Source organism: Ursus arctos, unplaced genomic scaffold (assembly GCF_023065955.2).
Source record: "Ursus arctos isolate Adak ecotype North America unplaced genomic scaffold, UrsArc2.0 scaffold_4, whole genome shotgun sequence".
Lineage (NCBI taxonomy): Eukaryota > Metazoa > Chordata > Mammalia > Carnivora > Ursidae > Ursus > Ursus arctos.
Window position 1 is genome coordinate 50,860,745 of NW_026623056.1, and position 22,968 is coordinate 50,883,712.

At 38.3% G+C, this 22,968-nt stretch overlaps 1 protein-coding gene across 6 annotated transcripts in view; it reads left to right on the forward strand.

The window, feature by feature from the left end:
* The window catches only part of DCBLD2 (discoidin, CUB and LCCL domain containing 2), a 688,558-nt gene that overhangs the window by 661,547 nt on the left and 4,043 nt on the right, over positions 1-22,968 (forward strand). For all 6 annotated transcript variants that reach the window (XM_057306591.1, XM_057306590.1, XM_044381345.3 and 3 more), the window contains 12 exons: positions 1,700-1,751; positions 3,958-4,030; positions 4,353-4,486; positions 6,315-6,355; positions 7,190-7,405; positions 8,232-8,356; positions 12,927-13,077; positions 13,843-13,929; positions 14,068-14,193; positions 17,096-17,189; positions 19,094-19,143; positions 22,617-22,754. In XM_057306591.1, coding sequence (XP_057162574.1) covers positions 1,700-1,751; positions 3,958-4,030; positions 4,353-4,486; positions 6,315-6,355; positions 7,190-7,405; positions 8,232-8,356; positions 12,927-13,077; positions 13,843-13,929; positions 14,068-14,193; positions 17,096-17,189; positions 19,094-19,143; positions 22,617-22,754 — 1,287 coding nt within the window. The remainder of the gene's footprint in view (positions 1-1,699; positions 1,752-3,957; positions 4,031-4,352; positions 4,487-6,314; positions 6,356-7,189; positions 7,406-8,231; positions 8,357-12,926; positions 13,078-13,842; positions 13,930-14,067; positions 14,194-17,095; positions 17,190-19,093; positions 19,144-22,616; positions 22,755-22,968) is intronic.

Here is a 22,968-nt window from a genome sequence, read left to right on the forward strand (position 1 = left end):
CATTTCATTTGGGTGATAATCACATAATTTCTTCAGAATTATAAAATGGAATAATCAGTTATCTATGCTTGCTGTAGAGGCCATTGATTTAATGAATATTTGTGGGGTGCCCGGGTGGCTCAGTCGGTTAAGCATCTGCCTTCGGCTCAGGTCATGATCCCAGGGTCCTGGGATCAAGTCCCGTATTGAAGCCCGCTCCTTTGCCTGCCACTCCACCTGCTTGTGCTCTCTCTCTGACAAAAACAAACAAAAAAACCAACTCAATGAATATTTGCATGCCGTCAGTGTGCAAGGATGCCTGTGGGGTGTTATCTCTTCAGTGTATTGTCACCCTCAGCACACTTGATCGGCCAGGCATTTACATGTGAAATCACTTACCCTTGTGATTGCCTTATTAGGACCTTCTAGGTTTTCCTCCATACAAGTTAGTCTGTGATTGGACTTAGCCAAACATGCTAACAGTCACAATTTTTTATTCATCCATTTATTTAATAAATGTTGATTGAAAGCCTCCTGTTACACCATATGCTGTGATTGCTGCTGACAATACAAAAGTGAGGACTGTCAGCCTTCTCTGTCCACAGACTAGACATTATAAAATGATGTTGCTTAGAACTCTACGACTGCATCAGTGGATCGTTCTTACATAACCCATGGTACTTTGAGAACACATAATAGTCACCTACTCATTAAAACAACCAAAAAAATCTTAGGTGCCTCCTATGTGCTAGAGGTGTTTGACTTGTTGAAAATGAGCAGCTTCTGTAAAGAAGCGACAGTTAAGCCAGCAAGGCTAAGGGACAGTAGAAAATCATTCTAGGTTGAGAGGCACCATGTGCCAGGGGAACCAAAGAAGGCCAGTATGGCAGGAAACCAGCACAGGTACAAAACAAGATTTAGACAGGACCAGGCTGCCACTTCCAGACCTACGGGCTGTGTTGAGGACTTGGCCCTCTGTCCTAGAGCAGAAGGAAGACGTTGACCTCTTGGAACCAAGAGCCACCTTTTACCCAGCCTCTGAACTAATTCTTAATGAAGCAGGTTAGCTCTTATTCAGATTTGATTACTAGACAGAAATATTAAATTTTAAAGTTCCTTCTTAATTTAGATGAGTGTTTCTTCAACTTTAGTGTGCTTAAGAATTATCTAGAGGACTTGTTAAAGCAGATTTTTGGGTGTCCACTCCCAGAGATTCTGTAAGTCTGGATGGTGTTGAAGAATTTGAATTTCTGTTAAGTTTGCAGAAGATACTGGTGCTGCTGGTCCTGGCCATGGACTCAATTTTCAGTATCAGTTCCTTAGAGTAACAAAATTAATTCATCTGACTTGTCATTGTTTTCCTTGTGCGTAACTAGCAGAGGATCACTTTTCAGTTACGTAATAATTTTCTCTTTTCAGGAGCTGAATTTAATAGAAGTTATTTTAAGTCTATACATTATACTTATCTGTACCTTCTGTATACATATACAGGACTCTGTGAGGGGATGTTGTAATAAACAGTATTAGAGAGGCATAGCCCCAGAAATCAAGATACTTCAAAAAGAAATTGTGCTAACAAAAACTTGTACAAAGTTGCTAGTCCTACCTTCACAGCTGTTCAGATTTAAAATTTAGAGCGTTATTTGGGATTTGGAAATGGTGTTTCAGTAAGAGTAAACCTATGTATTATTGAATCCATTTTTTATTTTTGTTTTTCTAGATCTAATTACTTGTTTGGATACTGCATCCAGTTTTTTGGAACCTGAGTTCAGGTATGACCACATTTGTGACTTTTTCCCCCTTAAATGTTACTCTTCATCTACTTCATCATTATTCTTATACACTTAGGATTAATGTACATTAATGTATGTGTCACAGGTGTGACATACAATCATTGTTCAAGAGGTCAATAAATTAGTACTTATTTAAAGCAATAGAGTTACTGTGTTTAAATTTTGCTTTAATTGTAGCATTTGGATCTTCTCTATAATGAAAGTATCATTTCAGTATACTTTAAAAGTAGAACTGGTTGCTTTTCAAAATGTGGCAAAATTGCTAATGAAGTTAGAGGAGTTTTGTTTTTTTTTTTTTTTTTCCCTCAAAAAGGGAAGAGAACGATTTAGGCTATAACAGAATTCTTCAGTGTTCTTGCCCAAGCAACATTTTTACTACTGTTTCCTTGCTTTATGTCCTTGACTAGGATTCCCTTCTATATGAGTTTCCGTTTCTAACCTTTGCTGGCTTTCATTCTGCCACTTACATTGCTGCCAAGTTTCATTCTAAAATAAATGCCTGATCATTCCTGTACTTTAAAATCTTCAGGAACTCCTTATTATTAAGACAAAATGCCATCCAGATGTCTTAGCCTGGGTTTCAGGATCCTTCACAGGTAGTCCTTGGACCATTTTTTCCAGTCTCATCTTATGTACTTACGGATTCTTTACAGTGCTCTGAGCTCAGAACTTTTGCCTGAAATTGCTTTACTCCTCTCTGCTTGGCAAATTTATTCTCATCTCCTAAAACCAGTCTCACTAACCTCCCTCCAACTTGCTACCACTCCCCAAAGAGCAACCTTTATTTTGTCTTCAAGGAGAGTTCTCTGCCTGCGGGATGGGTGTGCTCGTCAGCACTTACGGAGACTCCCAGTCAGCAGGGGTGACTCTGGCATCAGTGTCTGGCGCACAGACCTGCCACAGGGCCTTGTATCCTCACCACCCACAGGCAGGCTGCCGTTTTCTCTTGCCTGGACTGCTCCACCACCAGCCTACCGAGATCTCTGCTTCTCCTCAGCGTTCCTTACAATCTCTTCCCAGGAGCCAGAATAATCTTTTTCAGAAAAATGAATCAGATTATGTGTGTATAAGCTTTAAAATCCTTCATTGACTTCCCATTTTGAGTTAGAAATATCTTCCAGATGCATCGCCATAGCCCACAAGGCTTCTGCACGATCTGACTCCTGCCCACCTCTCCAGCCTTCTCTCAAACTAATGTTACCTTTTAGCTTTACAGTGCTCACTGTACTCTGCCTACACTGGTCATCCTTAGTTGGATACACACACAGGCCACCTTGCCTCGTGGGCATACTGTTCCTGTCCATTAGGGTGCATTTCCCTTCCTTGGCTGAGGCTTCACTTCCTCAGAGCCCCATTTCCTGACTTGGGCAGTGCAGAGCCCTGTGTAAGAGCATTGTCTCTGGAGACCATATGCCACTTACCAGTTGTGGGACTTGGGCGCACTGTTTCTCAGTTCCCTCATCTGTAAAGTGAGGATAATACTAATACTTACCATTGGGGTTCCTGGGTGGGTTCCTGAGGTACTCAGAAGGCCTCCTGGCACATAGTAAATTTACTGTATGTTTGTGTTAAGTTTGCTTCCTCCCGGTCATTTTATGGAGTGCCCTTTCTTCACAGCAGTTATAATCTGATTTAAGTATTAGTTTAATGTCTTCCCCCGACCTCTGGAATGTAAACCCAGGGAAGACTGGGCCATATTTACTTGGTTTGTAAACCCAGTACCTAGTACAGCCCAGCACTCAACAGACAACAATAGACATTCAGGTAAATGTGTTGAGTGGGTGGGTGAGTGAGTGAATAAATGAATGAATGCCAAACATTTTTAAGTCAAATTTGATCAGTAGCAGGTTGGTGAAATAAACCGGTTTATCTACAAAATAGAATAGCATAGACCTGTTAAATATGAATAGATCTTATAGTAAAAATATGTTTGCCGTTCATTATGAAGTAAAATAAAAAGGTTTGTAGAATATGAAACAATTATTTTAAATATGTGGGTGAAGATGTTTTATATGGATGGATGGAATAAAGTCTGAAAGGGCTTTTTCAAAGTAGTGCTTCTCAGGGTAGTGAGATTAAAGTATTTGAATGAACTGTAAAATGAATATGTGACTTTTTTTTTTCTTCTTTTCCCCCAGTAAGTACAGAACTGTTTTATATCCTTTAACTTGTTTTTATTTCACAGTAAGTATTGCCCAGCTGGTTGTCTGCTTCCTTTTGCTGAGATATCAGGAACAATCCCTCATGGATATAGAGATGTAAGTCTAAGCAACATAAACTTACGTTCAAGTTGTAATACAACTTTATTTTTTTTTTTTAATTCCAGAATAGGTTGGTGTACCTATTGTATATCTTTAATCTTGATTTATTTTCTAGGAATTATTTCTTTTAGTATTATGTATGTAATGTTTTATTCTTTTTCTTGTGCAACAAGTCTATACTATGTTACCACATCAGTAACCCTGTGTTCATTGAGAAAACTGTCCCAGTCAACTCATTTCTTGTGGAAGCTTAAGTGTCTTGTTTATAAATTATCAAAAGAACATTAAATACTAATCTTTTATTTTTCCTTTCCTCAAGTCCTCACCACTGTGCATGGCTGGTGTGCACGCAGGAGTAGTGTCAAACATTTTGGGTGGCCAAATCAGTGTTGTAATTAGTAAAGGCATTCCATACTATGAGAGCTCTTTGGCTAACAACGTCACGTCTGTGGTGTAAGTATATATGTTATTGGTCATAGGAGGGTGTGGGGCAGGGGTGGGAGAGCAGCAAGTTGGACCTCAGCAACATCACTGCTCACGGTGTTCATGAAATAACATTTGTGTGGTGAGCGCTCCCGTTTCTGTGCGCTCAATGTCCGAGCGCACCGAGAGCACAGGCAGGGTTGCACTACCTAGGCATGTTCTCCGTCACAAAGAGAGTCCTTTAGAAAGATGATTTGCTCTTTTCTGAGTTTTGAAAGTGTCTAGAGTAAGGGTCTAAAAGTTTGTGGCCAAATTTTTACTTCATTTTAAAGATTAGAAGGCATAACTACTCTGTTTCCTGTAGCCTGTGTAACCTAGGATGGATTGAGGATAACTGAAATCCTCTTGAGTATAAATTAAATTTTGACATTAATCGGGGGTAGTCATATTATGAATCCTCCTCTCCTCCAAAGAGAATATTTTAAGAGTGTATTTTTATGGTCGCTACAGTGATCTGTTTTATGAAACATAGATGAGGCATCAAAAGCAGGAAAAGTTGAAACATTAAAAAGAAATATAATACTTGGAATCTGTTTTGGTAAATCTTGCCTGTTAGATGGGCTCAGTCCTATAGACAATACTAAGCCTAATTGAAACTGGCTTCTCTTCTAAGGTTCTAGGCTAGTTTTCATCCAGAAAATGAGAGCATGATTCGTATCCATGACAGTATAAAACCGAAGTCACCAAACTTTTTCTGTAAAGGACCAGCTAGCATATATATTAGGCTTTATGGACCACATGTCCCTGTCACTTATTCTCTCTTGGTTCATTTAAAATTCTTTAAACATGTAGAAACCATTCTTAGCTCCCTGGCCATACAAAACAGGCCATGCATGAGCGAGCTATCATTTGTCCATCCCTGGTATAGCGTTATCAACCTTTCCTTCTCTTCGTTTCTCCTAGGTGTTTTTTTTTCTTTTTTTTCTTTTTCTTTCTTTTTTTTTTTTGTATTTACCATTTCCATTCTTTATTTTTAATTAATTTTTATTCAAAAACTAAATGATATGCTGTGTGTTGCTAGATGGCTTTATGCAGACCTTATCATTCTTTTACCCTCTTCTGCCTTTAGAATTTTTTTTGTCAGTTCTCTTTCTTTTATACCTTAAGAAAAAATAAGGACAGGTTGCATCCACTTGTAATAATGGTTTGAAGTTGTACTGAAGGAAGGAGGCTTCAGGTTCTTTATCCCCCCAAGTTCTTTTTATCCCCTCAAGTTTTCTAGAGTCCTTGGTAAACTAGTCACTTGTCCCACCTCTCCATTTCCCCAACTGCATTTACTTGTCTGTTACTTTGAAATCCAGATGCAGTGCTACATTGTAACACTGAAACTTGTCTTTAGCTGTGTTTATTTCCTGTAACAAATGCAGTCTCTCCTATTAGTAGCCAGCTTTTTTTCTGTTAACTCCCAGGAAGCTTAAGCCTCATTCTCTGGGAATTACAGTGTACTTGCAACAAAAGCAAATGACACAGAAAAGTTTGAGGAATCGGTGTATTTCCACGAAAGATAAATAAGTACATACTAAAGGTTACATGGGCATACTTGCACATTTCATGTATGAAACAGGCACTAGACACTTGTAGAGAAAATTGTTTATGCCGATTTCAGAAGTTGTTCTGCTTTGAAATGAGACTTTTTTGGGGGGGGAGGGGCTAAGAACAGCATCAGTTGTCAAATATATGGCCATAGAATATTGTTCTTTATACAGTAAAACAAAAACAAAAAAAGTTTTCCTAAGACGAATATGGGGAAGTCTATATACATATGAGTGTCACCAAGAACAACTTTTCTCTCTTTCAGGGGACACTTATCTACAAGTCTTTTTACATTTAAGACAAGTGGTAAGCCTCTCATGGACTTTATAACTTATTATAATTTGTGTAATAGTTAATATTTTTTAAACACTATCATGCACTATGCCAATTGCTTTTTTTTTTTTTTTTGCACCTTCTCATATGTCACAATAATATAATGGATGGAATAAACTGGAGGTTTTATATTAATAGGGAAATGATCATGTAAGCAAGGAAAGTTCCTTATGAAGGGTGATTTTTTTAAATATGTCTGAAGAAATAATTAATTGAACAGAAAATACGTATTGAGTACCTTTGATTTGTCAGGCACTGTCCCGATGCTAGTGACACAAAAGTGAGCAGAATAAACAAAAGCTTCCTTTCTTGAGCTTAAATACTGGTATTGAGAGATTGACAGTAAACAATGGATAAATAAATTACTATATATGATATACTCTTTATGATATTATAGAAGGTGTAGAAAAATAACGAATGAGGCTAGGCGATGTAGGAGAGACTGGTTTGGAGTGTTAAGTGGGGTCTGGGTAGGCCTCATGCAGAATGTGACATCTGAGCAAACACCTAATGGCTGTAGGGTGTGAGTCATTCACTGGTCTAGAGAGAGTGTTCCAGGGAGAGGATAACGTATTGCCATTAAATTGATGGTTATTGCTTGTGAATAAATATGTATGTACATTTCCTGATAAGACACAAAGACATAGACCCAAGAAACATTTGCCTACTTTTGAAATTCCTCTGTTACAGTATATTATTAGCATAGTGTATGTTAATTACATGTACAATAGAAAGTTTCCAATGAGCAAATTTATACAGATTTTGAACTTATATCTGGAAACCAATTTACTGTCTTTTTTGTTTCAGGTTGTTATGGAACACTGGGGATGGAATCTGGCGTGATTGCCGATCCTCAGATCACAGCATCATCTATGCTGGAGTGGACTGACCACACCGGGCAAGAGAACAGCTGGAAACCTGAAAAGGCCAGGCTGAAGAAACCTGGACCACCTTGGGCTGCTTTTGCCACTGATGAATATCAGTGGTTACAAATAGATCTGAATAAAGAAAAGAAGATAACAGGTTAAAAGACATAATTTTCTAGAATGATTTATAGTTCTGATTTTATTTGGAAACCTGATGACATCTAAGATTGTCACAGAAAATTAGGTCATTGCAAATGTAATTGTCTGGTTTTAAGTTTTCTTTACTGGTGTTAAATAATCCTAAAGTCGGTTTCATAAAACGTGGTAGAGGAAAGGAGTTGGTATTTGATTTTTATTAGCTTTTCTTTTTCACTGTAATAAGATTCTTTAAAGGTAGTGTTTTAATTAAGCGATCTTGAAATTTGAAATAACCATTTTTTAGAGTCATTAAAAGAAATTTATGTACTGTATGGTGACTAATATAATATAATAAAAAAACATTAAAAAAATTTATATTCAAGGAGTTCATTTTAAGTGCTATAAATAATATTCTGCATGTGCTGAATACAAGTTCATTGGAGCAGTTTATCAAATGGTCAGAATAATTTATTAGAATTGGGTTAGGGTAATTTTGTTAAAGATTTATTTTGATTTGGTACTGAAAAAAAATAATTGTTTCAATCCATTCATTCCCAGGGAGTCATTGTTACTTGGTAGGTTAGATATATTTTACAGTGTTATGAACACAAGCTGTCAAAATAGAATAGTCCTTTCCCTATGTGCACCCATAATTCTTGTATCTTTACAAGGGAACAAAGCCAAGGATTTAATAGCTATTATAATGAAACCTTGCACTTAGAGATGGTAATGTGCTTTTGGCAAAAATGTTTTAACGGTGTACTTTAGGTATTTATGCTTCAGTGCTGAACAAACGACAAGGATCAGACCATGTGCACTAATGAAAGCAATTTTCCATTTCGCAGGCATTGTAACCACTGGCTCCACCATGGTGGAGCACAATTACTATGTGTCAGCCTACAAAGTTCTATACAGTGATGATGGACAGAGATGGACTGTGTACAGAGAGCCTGGTGTGGAGCAGGATAAGGTAAAGTGATTGCCTAAGGTATTTTAAAAGATGGGCCTCTGCCAAAAATCACTAAAGCTGTCCTGTGATGTTCAAGTTAGCTATCATTTGGTCTTTGTTCTCTTCTGGTTATTTTAGGTTGTGTTGGTTATTAGCCTTACTCTTCTAACTATGGCTAGGAAGTTCTCAGTGGTCCTCAGAACCTTTTGATGATTGTAACATTTTTAACTCAGTTGTTTAGGTACTTTATTAAGAAATTCTAAAAAGGAGGGGCGTCTTGCTGGCTCAGTCGGTAGAGCATGGGACTCTTGATCATGAGTCATGATCAGGGTCATGGGTTTAAACCCCACATTGAGTGTAGAGCCTACATGAATGAATGAATGGATGAATGAATGATTAATTTTCAGTAAGTGGTGCTAACATATTAAAAAAAAATTCTAAAAAGGAACTTGTAATTTCTTAAATAAGCTTTTCTTGATAATCCACAAAATGATGGAGAACCTAATTTATTCCCAGATTTCTTCTATGCAGGCAAGGGGGACAAAAGACAAGAGCTAAAGGCAAAAGTGCATTATAGTCTTGGATATAGACTTGAAAGGTCCTTTCAAGATCACCTTACCAAATTTTGTCTTAGAAAACTTCTGTTTTTTTCCTACATGAAGAATTTTCTTAACTTCCGTGTTAATTATCAAATTGTTGTTTTAGTTAGCAGACCGTGATAATGCAGGAATGCTCCAGAGTAGATGGTAAGGGGTGAGGAGTAGGGAGAAGTGGCTGTCCTCTAGCTATCACCTTCACCCAGGCTCCTGGCCCATGTTCCACCACGAGGACCTTGTAACTGGGGGAGTCCTTGTCCTCAAAGAAGGTAGATTTCTTCTTGTCTAGAATTGAAATTAAAAGCACTAACTTTTTTTAACGAAACTTCCCTGAGTTTCGTTTCAATTATATGATACTATCAGTTCTCTGTCATATATATGATTTGCTAATATATCTTCAATTACCACTTTTCTTATCTCTCTATTCAGAAAACTCCAGGGGCTCCTTATAATCTGTCATATGGATCTAAACTCTTCCGTTGTTATTCAAGGCCTTCTTCCCTCTCTTCTGCCTGATATCACATGACCTTCATCTGTGGTGAGGCTCTACCCATCGGAGTAAATAACTGTATTGTCTTTATACCTATCTTCCTTCTGCTTAATAACCCCAGGCTTGGCTACTTTTTACTCTGAGCACATCCATACTTATTTGTAGAATATTTATTATATTTGTGGAATATAGTTAATTGTTTGAAATTACAAGAATTATCCATGCTTATATTATAAAAACATCTGGTACCATTGAATTATGTTTCTGAAAAAGACTCTTTTTTGCTTCGTTTTTGAAACCTAATTTCATTAGGTATAGAATTCTAGGTTCACGTTGTTTTCCCCTCCACACTTTAAATATGCTGTTCCACTGTTTTCTGGTTTACATTTTTCCAGCGAGAATTCTATCTTTCACACCTTTGTTCCTCAATGCGTAATGTGTCTTTTTATTCCTTAGCTGTTTTTAAGATTTTCTTTTTATCATTTGTTTTAAGCAACTTGATTATGCTGTATGTGCCTTTGTGTAGTCTTCATGTTTCTTCTGCTTGGGTTTCTTTGAGCTTCTTGGGTCTGCTGGTCATAATTTGCTTCAAATTTGGAAAATTGTAGGCCATGTTTTCTCAAATATGTTGCCTCCCTAATTTTAATTACATGACTGTGATGACTCTTAAAGATGTCTCACAGTTTACTGATGCTGTGTTCATTTCTTTTTTAATTCTCTCTCCATGTTCTGGTTTGGAAAATTTTACTGTTTTGCCTTCAAGTTCACTAATCTGTTCTGCAACGTCTAACCTATTAATCTCATCCAGTGTACTTCTATCTTCGATGTTGCATTTTTACTTCTAGATTTTCAGTTTTGGGCTTTTAAAATTTCTTCCAAGTCTCTCCTGAGCATGCTGATGCTTTTTTTCTACCCCTAAAACATATGGAATATATAGTAACTCTTTTGAGGCCCTTATCTGCTGATTCTGTCTACTAATGTGTCACACGTGGGTCTTTTCATGTTGATGGATATTATATGTCATATTTTACATGCCTGGTAATTTTTTTTTTGGTTGCCAAACATTATGAACTTTTACATTGTTTGGTGCTAGATTTTTCTTTTATTATTTACTTTTGAGCTTTATTCTGGGGCACAGGTTGCTTTGGAATTATTTGGTCTTTTTTAAGGTTTGCATTTTAGCTTTGTTAGGTGGGACCCGAGCAGCTTTTGGTTCTAGTATTTTTTTACTGTTAGTACTGTTCCAAGTATTCAACCCAAAGGGTCATGTATTATGAGTTTTATCCACTCTATCTGTTGGTAATGTGAGCTGTTCGCAACCCTCCCTAGCTCTGAGAATTGTTCTGTGGGCTCCTTCCAGTGGTTCTTTCCCATCCACAGATTGTTTCTTTATGTGTAACTGAGATTTAAGGGGAAGTCCCCCTACAGATCCGAGAAGTCTCTTTTTCTCTCTCTGTGCAGTTCTCTTCTCTCCTATAATCTATCTTACAAATTCTAGCTATCTTGGTCTCTCCGTCTCTGAGCTCTGTGTCCTTGTTTCGGTGAGACCACCAAGGCTCTCTCCAGACAATATTGGGGCAGTAGAAAGGCTCACCTCATGTGTTTCTCTTCTCTCTGGGATTATTGCCCTATGCTACCTATTGTCAGTGTTAGAAAACCGTTGTTTCATATATTATATCCGATTTTCAGATGTTTAAGGCAAAGAGTAAATGTAGTCCCTATTCATCTGTCCCAGATAAAAGTGGAAGTCTTTACACTGAGTTATGTGGAATACCAGTGTCTTGCCTCACATTAGCCCATCTGCTCCCTCATCTGTCTCCAAACTCAAGAGTCACTGGTGTATTCATTTTGACATCGTTTCTAAGCATGCACACATGCACGAGCACATACAGACTAAGACAGCTTTTGGGTTTGTTTTCAGAAGATAGGAATATATATACAACTTGCTTCACAATACATTGCTTTTTAATAATGTGCCATATCTGTGTGTGGTAATGTCCTGTAAAATTTAAGTTCCTTGACAGTGGGAACTTGGACTTCCATTTCCATTTTTATCCTCATGACTCCTAGCAGACCTCACTACACACAGGGGCTCATAGATTATAAATGCTCATAGGTTATAGCAGATCTTTTTTACTTAGTTTATATAAAATCTTTCTCCTTTAAGGTTTTTTATAAAAATGAAACTGCAGTGTGGAATAAGACCTCAGGGATAGTTTTTATGTCCTAAAGTGATTACTGTTCCTTTTCCACTAATGTAACAGACTGCAAATTTTTGCTTTCATTTTATTTCAGAGTAATATCTGAGGAAATAATGGAAAGTTATTAGCTTGGAGATTATTGTAACTTCAAAACAAACCTTGTAGAAAATGAAGGCTATTAACACATCTTAAAAGTTTACAATCTAATGCTTTGTGAATCAGCCAAAAGAAGATAGCTATATTTAGACATGACTTGATGGAAGAGTTAAACATTTACTTGCTCTCACATTAACTGATAAAATATCAACCACTTTGATTTTAGGCAGATATCTATTTATTAGTAGTCTTTAGAAACTAGCCAGGTGATTTGCCTAGAGGAACATGGAGGACTGCTCGCTTAGTGGATCCCTAGAGTTAAGTCAGAAGACTCGGACTCAGGTCACCGCTCAGTCATTGACTGGTTGTGCAGTCCATTTACATTCTAGAGCTGCAGTTTTCTGGGTTCTGCCTATTTCATGGGGTTGTCCGAGAACAGCTGAGTTAATTATATGAAAATACTTTGTAAATAAGAGCTCTTGCAGTGTTACATACTATCATTATTTGCTCAAAATGGTTGAGGGGATGAGACAGTCACTCGAAATCATATTTTTACCTAAAGACTATTCATATAATACATTTAATGCTTAGAATCATTAAAGTTAGGCAGGCAACATTAAAATTAGAATCATTTGTCTAGTGTAGATAGCAACGAGGAATGAAAAGGGGGAATATGGGAACTGTCTTTATGTAGTGTATCCAGCAGGTGGGGGTATGTAACTGTTCTGCATTCCTTAGTGTATGTTCCCTTTCTGTCTCTTTTCTGAGAGGAAAAATAATGAAAACTACACAGTAAAGCATTTCCTCTAAGACCTTGTATGTTCAATTGTGCTTTACTTTGAAAAGAAAATTAATATATTTTAATAACTGCTAATTCCACAGGACTCGAATTACTAATTTATTAAAAGAATTATACTGTCTCACTGCAACTGAAACCTTCTCAAATTGCCAAGTTAGCATTTTTGCTATGTTTCAATCATTTTAAAATCATTTTTGTATTCAGTACTTTTATAAGTTTTTGATGAAGAATGTGCAGCTTAATAGTTTGTCCAAATTATGATTAATTTATTTTCTGAGAAATTAATTCTTACTGTCATACTTTACAGATCTCATTTAAGACCCAAAGCAGAAAACAAAAATATGTTTCAGTGGAACAGTTTAGCCCTGACCTCTGTTGACGTAAAGTACCAATTTTTTGTTTTTTAAAGATATTTCAAGGAAACAAAGATTATCACCAGGATGTGCGTAATAACTTTTTGCCACCAATTATTGCACGTTTTATTAGAGTGAATCCTACGCAATGGCAGCAAAAAATTGCCATGAAAATGGAGCTGCTTGGATGTCAGTTTATTCCTAAAGGTAAAGCAACAGCATGTATTTAATTTAAGATGGCTTTGCTATTCTCAGAGAAAATAAATAATGATGAGTGTTCAGCTTTTAACTACAATGTCTTCTTAAAGAGGATTTTTAAAAGAAATAGTTATCGTATTAAGCCAGTTACCAGAATGTTTTACAAGGTTACAGGTGGAAGAAGAGAGAGCATCGTTGATGAGATAATGTAATGAGGTTGTTTTTCAGATCTAGTCTCAATCTTAACAATTTTTAATCAGGTCCCATGTAGCATAGATAATCTTGTATCCCCAGCACCAATGATTATAACTTAGTCCAAGTGTCTTTTCCTTTGAAAAAATTAAAAGTGGGAGTAACTTCCTTCAGTAGTCTAGAATATTTTAATACTTCACTTCCTGTTGTATCTCCAAAGCCTGTCACAATGCCCTCACGTAGCGGGCCCTCCACAGTTACTGAATGACTGAATGAGTAGCATGTCAAGCTGTGAGGATACTTCTGGAGCTTTAGAGTTTAACGTCGTCCATCTCCTCCGTGCTCTCCTTCTCCGAGAATTGTTTCAAAACAATTTAATTATATACGAAGTGAGAAATCCCAGTAAGTTTGTGCGTATTTTAATGCATAGTATATTGATCCTTCCGGCATACTGTTCTCTAAGACTTAAAATTACTGGGCAGAAATAAGTCCTCTAGGAAATGTCGAAGATACTTAAATTACTGTTTTTAACTGTGACTCTTATAAGCAAAATGTATAAACTTTTCTAAACCATTTTTCAAGGTCGTCCTCCAAAACTTACTCAAGCTCCACCTCCTCGGAACAACAATGACCTCAAAAACACTTCAGCCCCTCCAAAAATAGCCAAAGGTATGCCTCTTTTAAGTGTGAGAATTTGATGTTCCCTGGATTTGTGGTATAATTTTCCACAAATATATTAAAAGCATTATAAAATAACTTCATCTTAATCAAGTTGATGAATAAAGGGGTTTTAAAACTTTTTTCAAGGTCGAGCCCCAAAATTTACTCAACCACTACAGCCTCGCAGTAACAATGAGTTTCCTGCACAGACAGAGCAAACCACAGCCACTCCTGATATCAGAAATACTACCGTGACTCCAAGTGTAACCAAAGGTATGCAGATCCAGAGACTGACACCTGTTACATAGCAGCATTTCATGTTGTTTGTAACTTAATTTTCAGGAGCATTTTCAGCTTTTAAACCCTGTTTCTTTTGCTCTTAACTGTATTTCTTAAGAACAAAAAAACTTTTATTTCTCTCCTTATAAAAGAAACTGATTATATTGCTCTGATTTCTCTTCTCTGGTGTCGTTGTAGAATTGTTCTTTAAATATTTAGAGATGGCTGCTGTATTCTGGGTCTCCTCTTGTGATCTTTTTTCCCACCACAGCTAAACACAAGGAGTCTCTATTTCTAGAAATAACTAAAACCATAGCAGAAAACAAACTTTTTTTTCCCCTCTGGTTATATATTTGTTGGATAGGGAATTTGGTGGCAGAAAGGGAACAGGGGGAAAAAAACAGTTTGGGTGAAAAACTAACACTTTTTTAAAAATACTGTGAATTAATATATTCATAAAAAAACTTTGGTCTCTATTTTGAAAATGTTTACAATCGTAATTTTTTCATATTATAAATGCAGAATTTACTTTCAAATTTCATTACCAAAAAAGGTATTAACACACACGAAACATAATACTTTGATTTTACTAGTTGTTGAAAAATAAAATTTCAGTTAGGAAAAAACCATCAGTGTCACAGAGGAATTAATTTCAGTGTTGGCAGATAAAGCATTTTCAGGACAGTGCAGAGAAGAGAAAGCAATTCATTCCAATAACTTCTGGCACACAGAACTTTATTCATTCTCATCTTCTGAACATTTGCCTGATTCAGATAACTCTTTCCAACTTTCCACGTGTCACTTTTTTTCCTATCTTCTAAGGTATTTTCTAAACAGACCACTTTCTTTCTCGTGCTGTTGGAAAAGCTAAAGAGAAGCAAGACTCCTTAGAGGTCTCAGTGTCCCACAGACATTTACCATTTTGTAGAAGATGTCTGTTTGGGCGGAATCCCAGACCACATGCCTGGATGGAAGAACACTCACTTAAAAGTATTGCTCTTCTTAAAGTCAGATTATATAATCTTAAAATCTCAAGACTGAAAGTGCCCTTAAAGTATTTTCTCCCAGAACTAGCATTCCTGTAAGCTTCAGAAGAATAACAAAGAATGTACAGGTCTTTTCAGTTAAAGACTTCTTTTCTCCTTTTCTCTGGGATGGTGGTGTATAGCCTTTTTATTATTTTTTGAACCTAAGCAGATTTTTTTAAACCTCTGGTTAAATCAAACTGTATCTACCTGAACCTGATTATCCCCTATCCAGTTTCATAAATTTTAGGGATAAAGCACATTTACCCTTTTGAACTCTTGGTGCTTTCTAGCCCTGAGTCATGATTTCTGTTTTATGCACTTCTCTTCCATTTTTACATCCAGGCTGAGAGCGATGCCAGAGAAAATGCTCTCATGGTCAGATCTGTGCCACCATAGCTTCCTGAATCCCCCCAGGAGGGGCCTCAGCACCAGCCGGCAGTCTTGCCGTTTCTTGGTTAGCTCGTCTGTCTGTTCTCAGTAGTCACTTCTCCGTATTTTTCAGACCCTTGACTCAGAGATTCTTTACTCACTCTCAGTTACCACTTCAACTTTTCAAAGAAAGTAAAAGCAAGTAAAGGAACTCCCTACTTGTGGAGCCTGTGAACTCACGTGTACGCTCTGTCCACTGCGTGGAAGGAGGGAGTTCCTTGTACTGTCCAAGGCTGATCCACCTGTGCCCTCGTTCCCATCCATCCAGCTTCTCCGAGGCCTCAGGTTATTGATTATCCTCTCCCGCTCCTGTATCGGCAGCCTCTTTCTCTCTTTTGGATACATCATAAGCGTACGCAAGATGCCGTGGGTCAGGCCCCACAGTGTCTGGTGCTTGGCTCCCAGCAGAGACCAGCAGTGGCTGCTACGTCCTCATTGCCGGGATAGGGGTGCCAGACTAGGGAAGAAGCTGATGTCTCAAATGACCTTAGACCATTTTCTCTATCTGGGCCTGGACTTATCTGTGGAGCGAGATAAGGGGATTAAAAGATCTCCTCGTCTCTGTAGGCTCAAGCATTGTCCTTTTCTGCGCTGTGGATATGCATTGTCTTTTTCATACTTAACACTAGGCTGTTTGTTACCTTTCCATATATATTAATATGTCCCCCATCATGTTGCAATATCATTCCCAGTTGCTGGATAGTATTTTACTATGATGTATTTATTCCGTTTTTGGTCATTTGGGTTATTTTCCGGTTTTTCACTCTTGCAGATATGGAAACAAACCTCCTTAAAAATGCATCTTTGAATGTTGTCTTAATTTTTTTCTAAGAATAAATTCTAGACATGGAATTGCCAAGTAATTTTTATACATATAGCCCCAAAATGATACAGAAAGTGTCCATTTAAAGTCCCATAAGAATAACTTTCCTGATACCCTTTCTAGCAGTTATTCTTTTAAATATTTGCCAATTCGATGAGCAGAAATATCATCTTATTCTTGTTTTAACTTCTGTTTCTGTAATTACTAGTGAAGCTAACATGTTGAATAGTCACTTATGTTTTTTAATTGTATTGCTCATTCACCTCTGCTGATTTTTCTATTGATTGGTTTTGACTTGTGAATTCTGTAATATATAGATTATAATAACCCTTTATCACATATTCAGAAATATATTTTCCAAGTTTTTCATTGGTCTTTCAGTTTGTCTTGGTGATTTAAAAAGCTACTGTGAAAAGTTTTAAGTGTGGACAAAGCTGAAGCAAACAGTGTGACAGACTTTCACATTATCTGTGGACGCTTCTGCCATTACCCACACATGCCCATTCTCATTTCATAAATAACGTGTATGGTATTTTTTGAGATAGAAATGCTTTGAAGGATGATGTGGGTGACTTTCCCACTTTCCCTTCATGACTCTGCCTTGGCATGTTTTCAGACGTAGCCTTGGCTGCGGTCCTGGTCCCGGTGCTCGTCATGGTGCTCACCACCCTCATCCTCGTCGTAGTGTGCGCTTGGCACTGGAGAAACAGGTGAGTCCGTAACCAGTTCACCTGGTCGGTCCTAGAAGGGCTGTTTCCAAGTGTGAAATAAAAACTAAATATAGAAGGTGAATTACCATTTGCCTTTTTGAGAAGGGGAAAGTTAAGGTAGTTATTAAATACATTGGTTTCTCCTTTCCATAAAAAATGAGTATGTTCAGTAACACAGTCACTGAGTACCTTTATTATATCAAAATCTGCTTTATGTGCTGGAATATACACATTTATAAGAACCACAGTCTGACACATAATAGGTGCTTAGTATTTCCTGAAAGACTAAGACACAACTCCTGTCTCCCAGGTGTTTGGCAGGGTTGATTGAAAAGACACGGAACCATATGGCTTGAAGAGTTCTTTTTGAAATGCTGGGGAGCACAGATGTGAGAACCATGAGAGTTATCTGAAAGCTTTTCTGCAGGAAAAAGTAATCCTCGTTTCTCCTTAAGGGGAACGTTGGATTTGCCTAGGTGGAGGAAGGAAGAGAACAGCTCAGCCTCTGTGCTTGAGCGAAGGCACAGATGTGGAGTGTAGGCAGGGTCATGAGAGCTAACACATGGGCTGGGCATGGGAAAGCACGGATCGAGGACTGTGGAGGTGCAGCCTGGGCTTGGGTCAGGGAGGGCTTCGGGGACGGAGGGATTCAGGTTTCATTCTGTAGAGGGGGTGTCACTGCGGAGGGCGAAGCAGACAGGTGATATTATCAGGTCATGGGCAGCTGGCTATCTGCTAAGGAAGGAGGAGGGATCGAGGATGATCGTCAGGCTCTGGCTTGTGAAGTTAGACCAGGAAAGGTGTCATGAGTGGAGATGTCAGGGCAAGAGGACAGGTTTGGTGGAGCAAGAGGAGGACATAATTCGCTCACTCAAATATTTGAGCTCCTGCCTTGTGCTGAGTACTGACGTGTGCTGGGAGTCCAGGCTGAGCCCCAGAGTTCACGGGCTGGAGGGGATATGGTGCAGAAGACAGGCAGCAATGGTACCACGATACAGGGTGTGCCATGGGAAGAAGCTGAAGAAGGGGGTGGCTCTGGATTGATGGTTTTAGGAAGGCTGCTTGGACAGAGACCCAACAAGTTACTGTGAGGGCGGGGAAAGTGCAGGGCAGAAAGTTCAGGATGCTCTCAGGGAACTGGGTAGAAGCAACAGTAACACTGAGGACAGCAGCAACAGCTGGTTCTTATAGAGAACGAAAGCTGATTTTAGGCATTGTTGTAAGTGCTTTCCATGGTTCAATTCGTTTAATCCTCAAAACAACCTACAAAGCTGGTACTGTTTCACAGAAGAAAATGAGACAGTGCATACAGGTCACCTGGTCCACACGCAGCAGAGCAGAGCCCTGCCCCTGATGTGTGGTCTGACCGAGTGTGTGGCAGTCGAGTCTCATTCACTGTGGTCAAAGCACAGAGGGTGAGGATTGGGAGGTTGTGGGGGAGGCAGGACGCAAGTCTTGAGATCGGTTTGGGCTGGTGCTTCAAGGACCCCATGGAAGTGCAGGTGCTCAGGACACAGATGGATTCAATGGATTCGCATAGTTTGTATTTGAAACTGAAACAGACCTAACAGTAACTTTCCCGTAAGAACCCATGTCACCCCTGGGTCTTTGATTAGATTCTTTTTATCTACAAACTTATCCCTTGAGTGGGAAGTACCTTGGGTAACAGAATAGCTATCTCAGGAGACAGTTACTTAAAAATTTATTGAGAGTCCAAAATTTGTGAGTTTTAGCAATGGCAGCTTTGAAAGGCAAGTGAAATAGAGGACCCTGCCGGGTAGGCCAGCAAATGGAAATGTACTCCTGACTAATTATTAACTTTCATGTTTATCCTGCACCTTGAGAGCTGTCTTACTTGTGAATTCACTCTGTTTGCTAACATGTTTTTTTCTGTATTCTTCCAGAAAGAAAAAAACCGAAGGCACCTATGACTTACCTTACTGGGACCGGGCAGGTAACTCGGGACTTTGCAACCCCTTCCACCAGAGGGAAGTCCCACCCCTCCAGGTGGCAGTAGTAAAAGAGGAAAGCTGTTTTCAGGCCCACATAAACTCCCCAGAACTTGTGAGAAAAATGGTATCCCTCTAATGTTCTGATCATTTTTACTCTTCTGTAAAATCTCTTCTAGTCAATAAGTAACAAAATGAAAAGTGAGGATCTCTTGTAACATGCACTCTGTTCCTTTTTCCTGGAAAACCTGTGTGGTTTGTCCCACGTATCTGCTTTTCTTGAAGAGACCAGCTTTCTTTGTGACCCTCATGAACACTGTGTACAAGGATTGTGGTCTTGGTAACACAGTGTGTGTTTATCACTCTGCTGTGGGTCCTTCCCAGGTAGAACCTAGCAGTTTACGGGTCATGAGTTCTGCCATCTGTGCTGTAATGAGTGGTCGTCTTCTGAGTTCCTACTCTGTGTGGCAGATTGTAGCAGGTGACACCGGAGGCCCCCTACAGGTCCCCTACTTTCCAGTCTCACTACTGGAACAATAAAAGGCAGAAGAGTTCCCTGCTGTGACCAAGGTAGAAAGAAGCAGTGGGGGGCGGGGGGAGATTCTGTGCTGCTAACACCCCAAGGTAGATCTTGGGAAGTATTTTTTCAGAAGAACTTACGAAAAACCACCCTACAACAGACAAACTATTTTATGGCAGTGGTTTGCTTCTGTGCATGCTTTCGATAGAAACTTCTACCATGTTCTGCATTGCAGTAGATATTCCATCAAAGAAAAAAAAATAAGCTTGAACAACTTAAGGAATTAGAACAAGAACAAACTAAACCCAAAGCTACCCAGAAGGAAAGAAATAATAAAGATAAGAGAGAAACAAAATGGAGAATGGGAAAATAGAGAAAATCAGTGAAATCAAATGTTAGGTCTTCAAAAAGATCAACAAAATTGACAGACTTTTAGATGGAATAAGAAAAAAGATTGAAACTACTAAAATTAGAAAAGAAAGTTCAGGCGTCACTACTGATTCTACAGAAATAGGATTATGAGAGTATTATGAATAATTATATGCCAAGAAATTGAAAACCTAGATGACATGGACAAATTTCCAGAAATATAAAACCTACCATGACTAAATTACAAAGAAACAGAAGATCTGAATTGACCTGTAACTACTAAAGAGATTGACTCAATAATCAAAAATCTCTCAAAAAAGAAAAATCGTACCAAACATTTAAAGGAGAATTAAGCCTTAAAGATGCCACACACACACACACAAAACAAAAAACTGTTAACACCAATAACTAAGCCAAGTAAGTAACAGGATACAAAGTCAACACACTAACATCAGTTGCATTTCTGTACATGAACACTGAACAATCTGAAAAGGAAATTATAAAAACAGTTTCACTTATAATTGCATCAAAAAGAATAAAATACTTGGGAGTTCATTTAACCTAGGAGGTAAAAGACCTGTACAATGTAAACTATAAACATTGCTAAAGAAATTTTAAAAGACATAAATGAAAACATACCCTCTGTTTGTGGATTGAAAACTTAATATTGTTAACATGCCAGTACTACCCAGTGTAATCTACAGACTCAATAGCAATCCCTATCAAAACTATCATATTTTTTGTACAAATAGAAAAATCCATTCTAATTTTAAGGGACTCCGTGTAGCCCAGACAATCTTGAAAAAAAAGAATAAAGCTAGAAGATTTCACACATCCTGGTTTCAAAATTTACTGCAAAGTTACAGAAATCAAAGCAGTGTGGTATTGGCATAAATACATACCAGTAGAATGGAGAGCCCAGAGAGAAATGCTCATAAATATGAACAGATGATTTTTGGAAGGGTGCCAAGAGCATTGGGAAAATGACAGTCTCTTCAATAAACAGTGCTGGGCACATTGCATGGCCACATGTTAAAGAATGAAGTTGGTCTCCTACTTAACACCTTTTTTTTTTTTTTTTTAAGATTTTATTTATTCATTTGACAGACAGCCAGCGAGAGAGGGAACACAAGCAGGAGGAGTGGGAGAGGAAGAAGCAGGCTCCCAGCAGAGGAGCCTGATGTGGGACTCGATCCCAGAACACCGGGATCACGCCCTGAGCCGAAGGCAGACGCTTAACGACTGCGCCACCCAGGCGCCCCATCCTACTTAACACCCTTTGTAAAAATTAATTCAAAAGTGGATGAAAGACCAAAATGTAATATCTTAAACAGTAAAACTTATAGGAAAAAAAAACACAGGACAAAAACTTGATGACAGTGGACTTGGCAATGACTTCTTAGCTATGACAGCAAATGCACAAATAACAAAAGAAGAAATAAAAGAGATTAGACTTCATGGAAATTTAAAAATTTTGTGTGTCAGAATATACTATCCACAGAGTAAAAAGGCAACCCACAGGATGGGAGAAAGTATTTGCAATCATGTATCTGCTAAAGGATTAATATCCAGAATAGAGAGTGAACTTCTAAAACACAACAAAGGAAAAACAATTCACAGATGGACAAAGGACTTGAATAGACTTTTCTCCAAAGAATGTATACAAATGGCCAATAAGCATGTGAAAAGATGCTCGTTATCACTAATCTTTAGGGAAATGAAAACTGTGAGATAACACCTCACACCCATGAGGGGTCTCCTATCAAAAAAAATTGAAAACAATAAGAGTTGATGAGGATGTGGAGAAATTAGAATGCTCGTGTTCTGTTGGTGGGACCGTAAAATGGCTTGGGTGCCGCGGAAAACACTGGCGGTTCCTGATAAATTAAAAATAATTACCGTATGACTGAGCAGTTCCACCCAACAGAATTAAAAGCAGGTCTCAAAGAGCTATTTGTACGTCTGTTTTCATAGCAAAGTTATTCACAACAGCTAAAACCTGAAAACCACCCAAGAGACCATCAACTGATGAATGAAAAAGCAAAATGTGTTGTATACGTGCGGTGGAATATTAGCCTTAAAAAGGAAAGATTTTCCATCATATGCTACAAGATGGATGAACCTTGAGGGCATTATGTTAGGTGAAATAAGCCAGTCACAAAAAGACAAATACCGTATGATTCCACTTAGATGAAGTACTTAGAGGAGTCAAAATCATAAAGACAGAAGGTAGAATGGTGGTTGCCATTGGTGGGGGGCTGAAGAATGGGGAGTTACTGTCTCATGGGGATAGAGTTTTAGTTCTGCAAGATGTAAAGTTAGGGAGATAGATGGTAGTGATAGTTGCACAGCAGTGTGAATGAGTTTTAAACCACCTGACCTACACTTAAAAATGCCTAAGCTCGTAAATTTTATATAATGTGTATTTTACCACAATGAAAAAAAGAAGAGATTGAACATAGAGTCTAGTTTGTATAGACGTGTTACAGAAATGGCTTACCTGCAACAGGATTTCTCCTGTAAACAATGTCGTCATTTCAGACCTGGGTTTTTATTTAATGGTCTTTCTTGCTTACAATCACTGTGAAGGTTGGTGGAAAGGAATGAAGCAGTTTCTCCCTGCCAAATCAGTGGAACACGAGGAAACCCCCGTTCGCTACAGCAGCAGTGAAGTTAATCACCTGAGTCCAAGAGAAGTCCCCACGATGCTGCAGACGGACTCTGCAGGTAACCGCGTGCAGCCCTCGCCACGGGTACAGGACGCTGCTGCCCTTACCTGCAAAGCGCTTTGGGATTTATAGTGTCTTTTATCTTTTTCATATGTAAGAGATGAACTGTTTTCTTGAGGTAGAACTACTTTTTAAAAGGATTACATTGAGAGAGTCGTTTCTGCACCTTAGATGTTCTCCAAAAAATAGGAGCATGCATTTCTGAAAGCTCT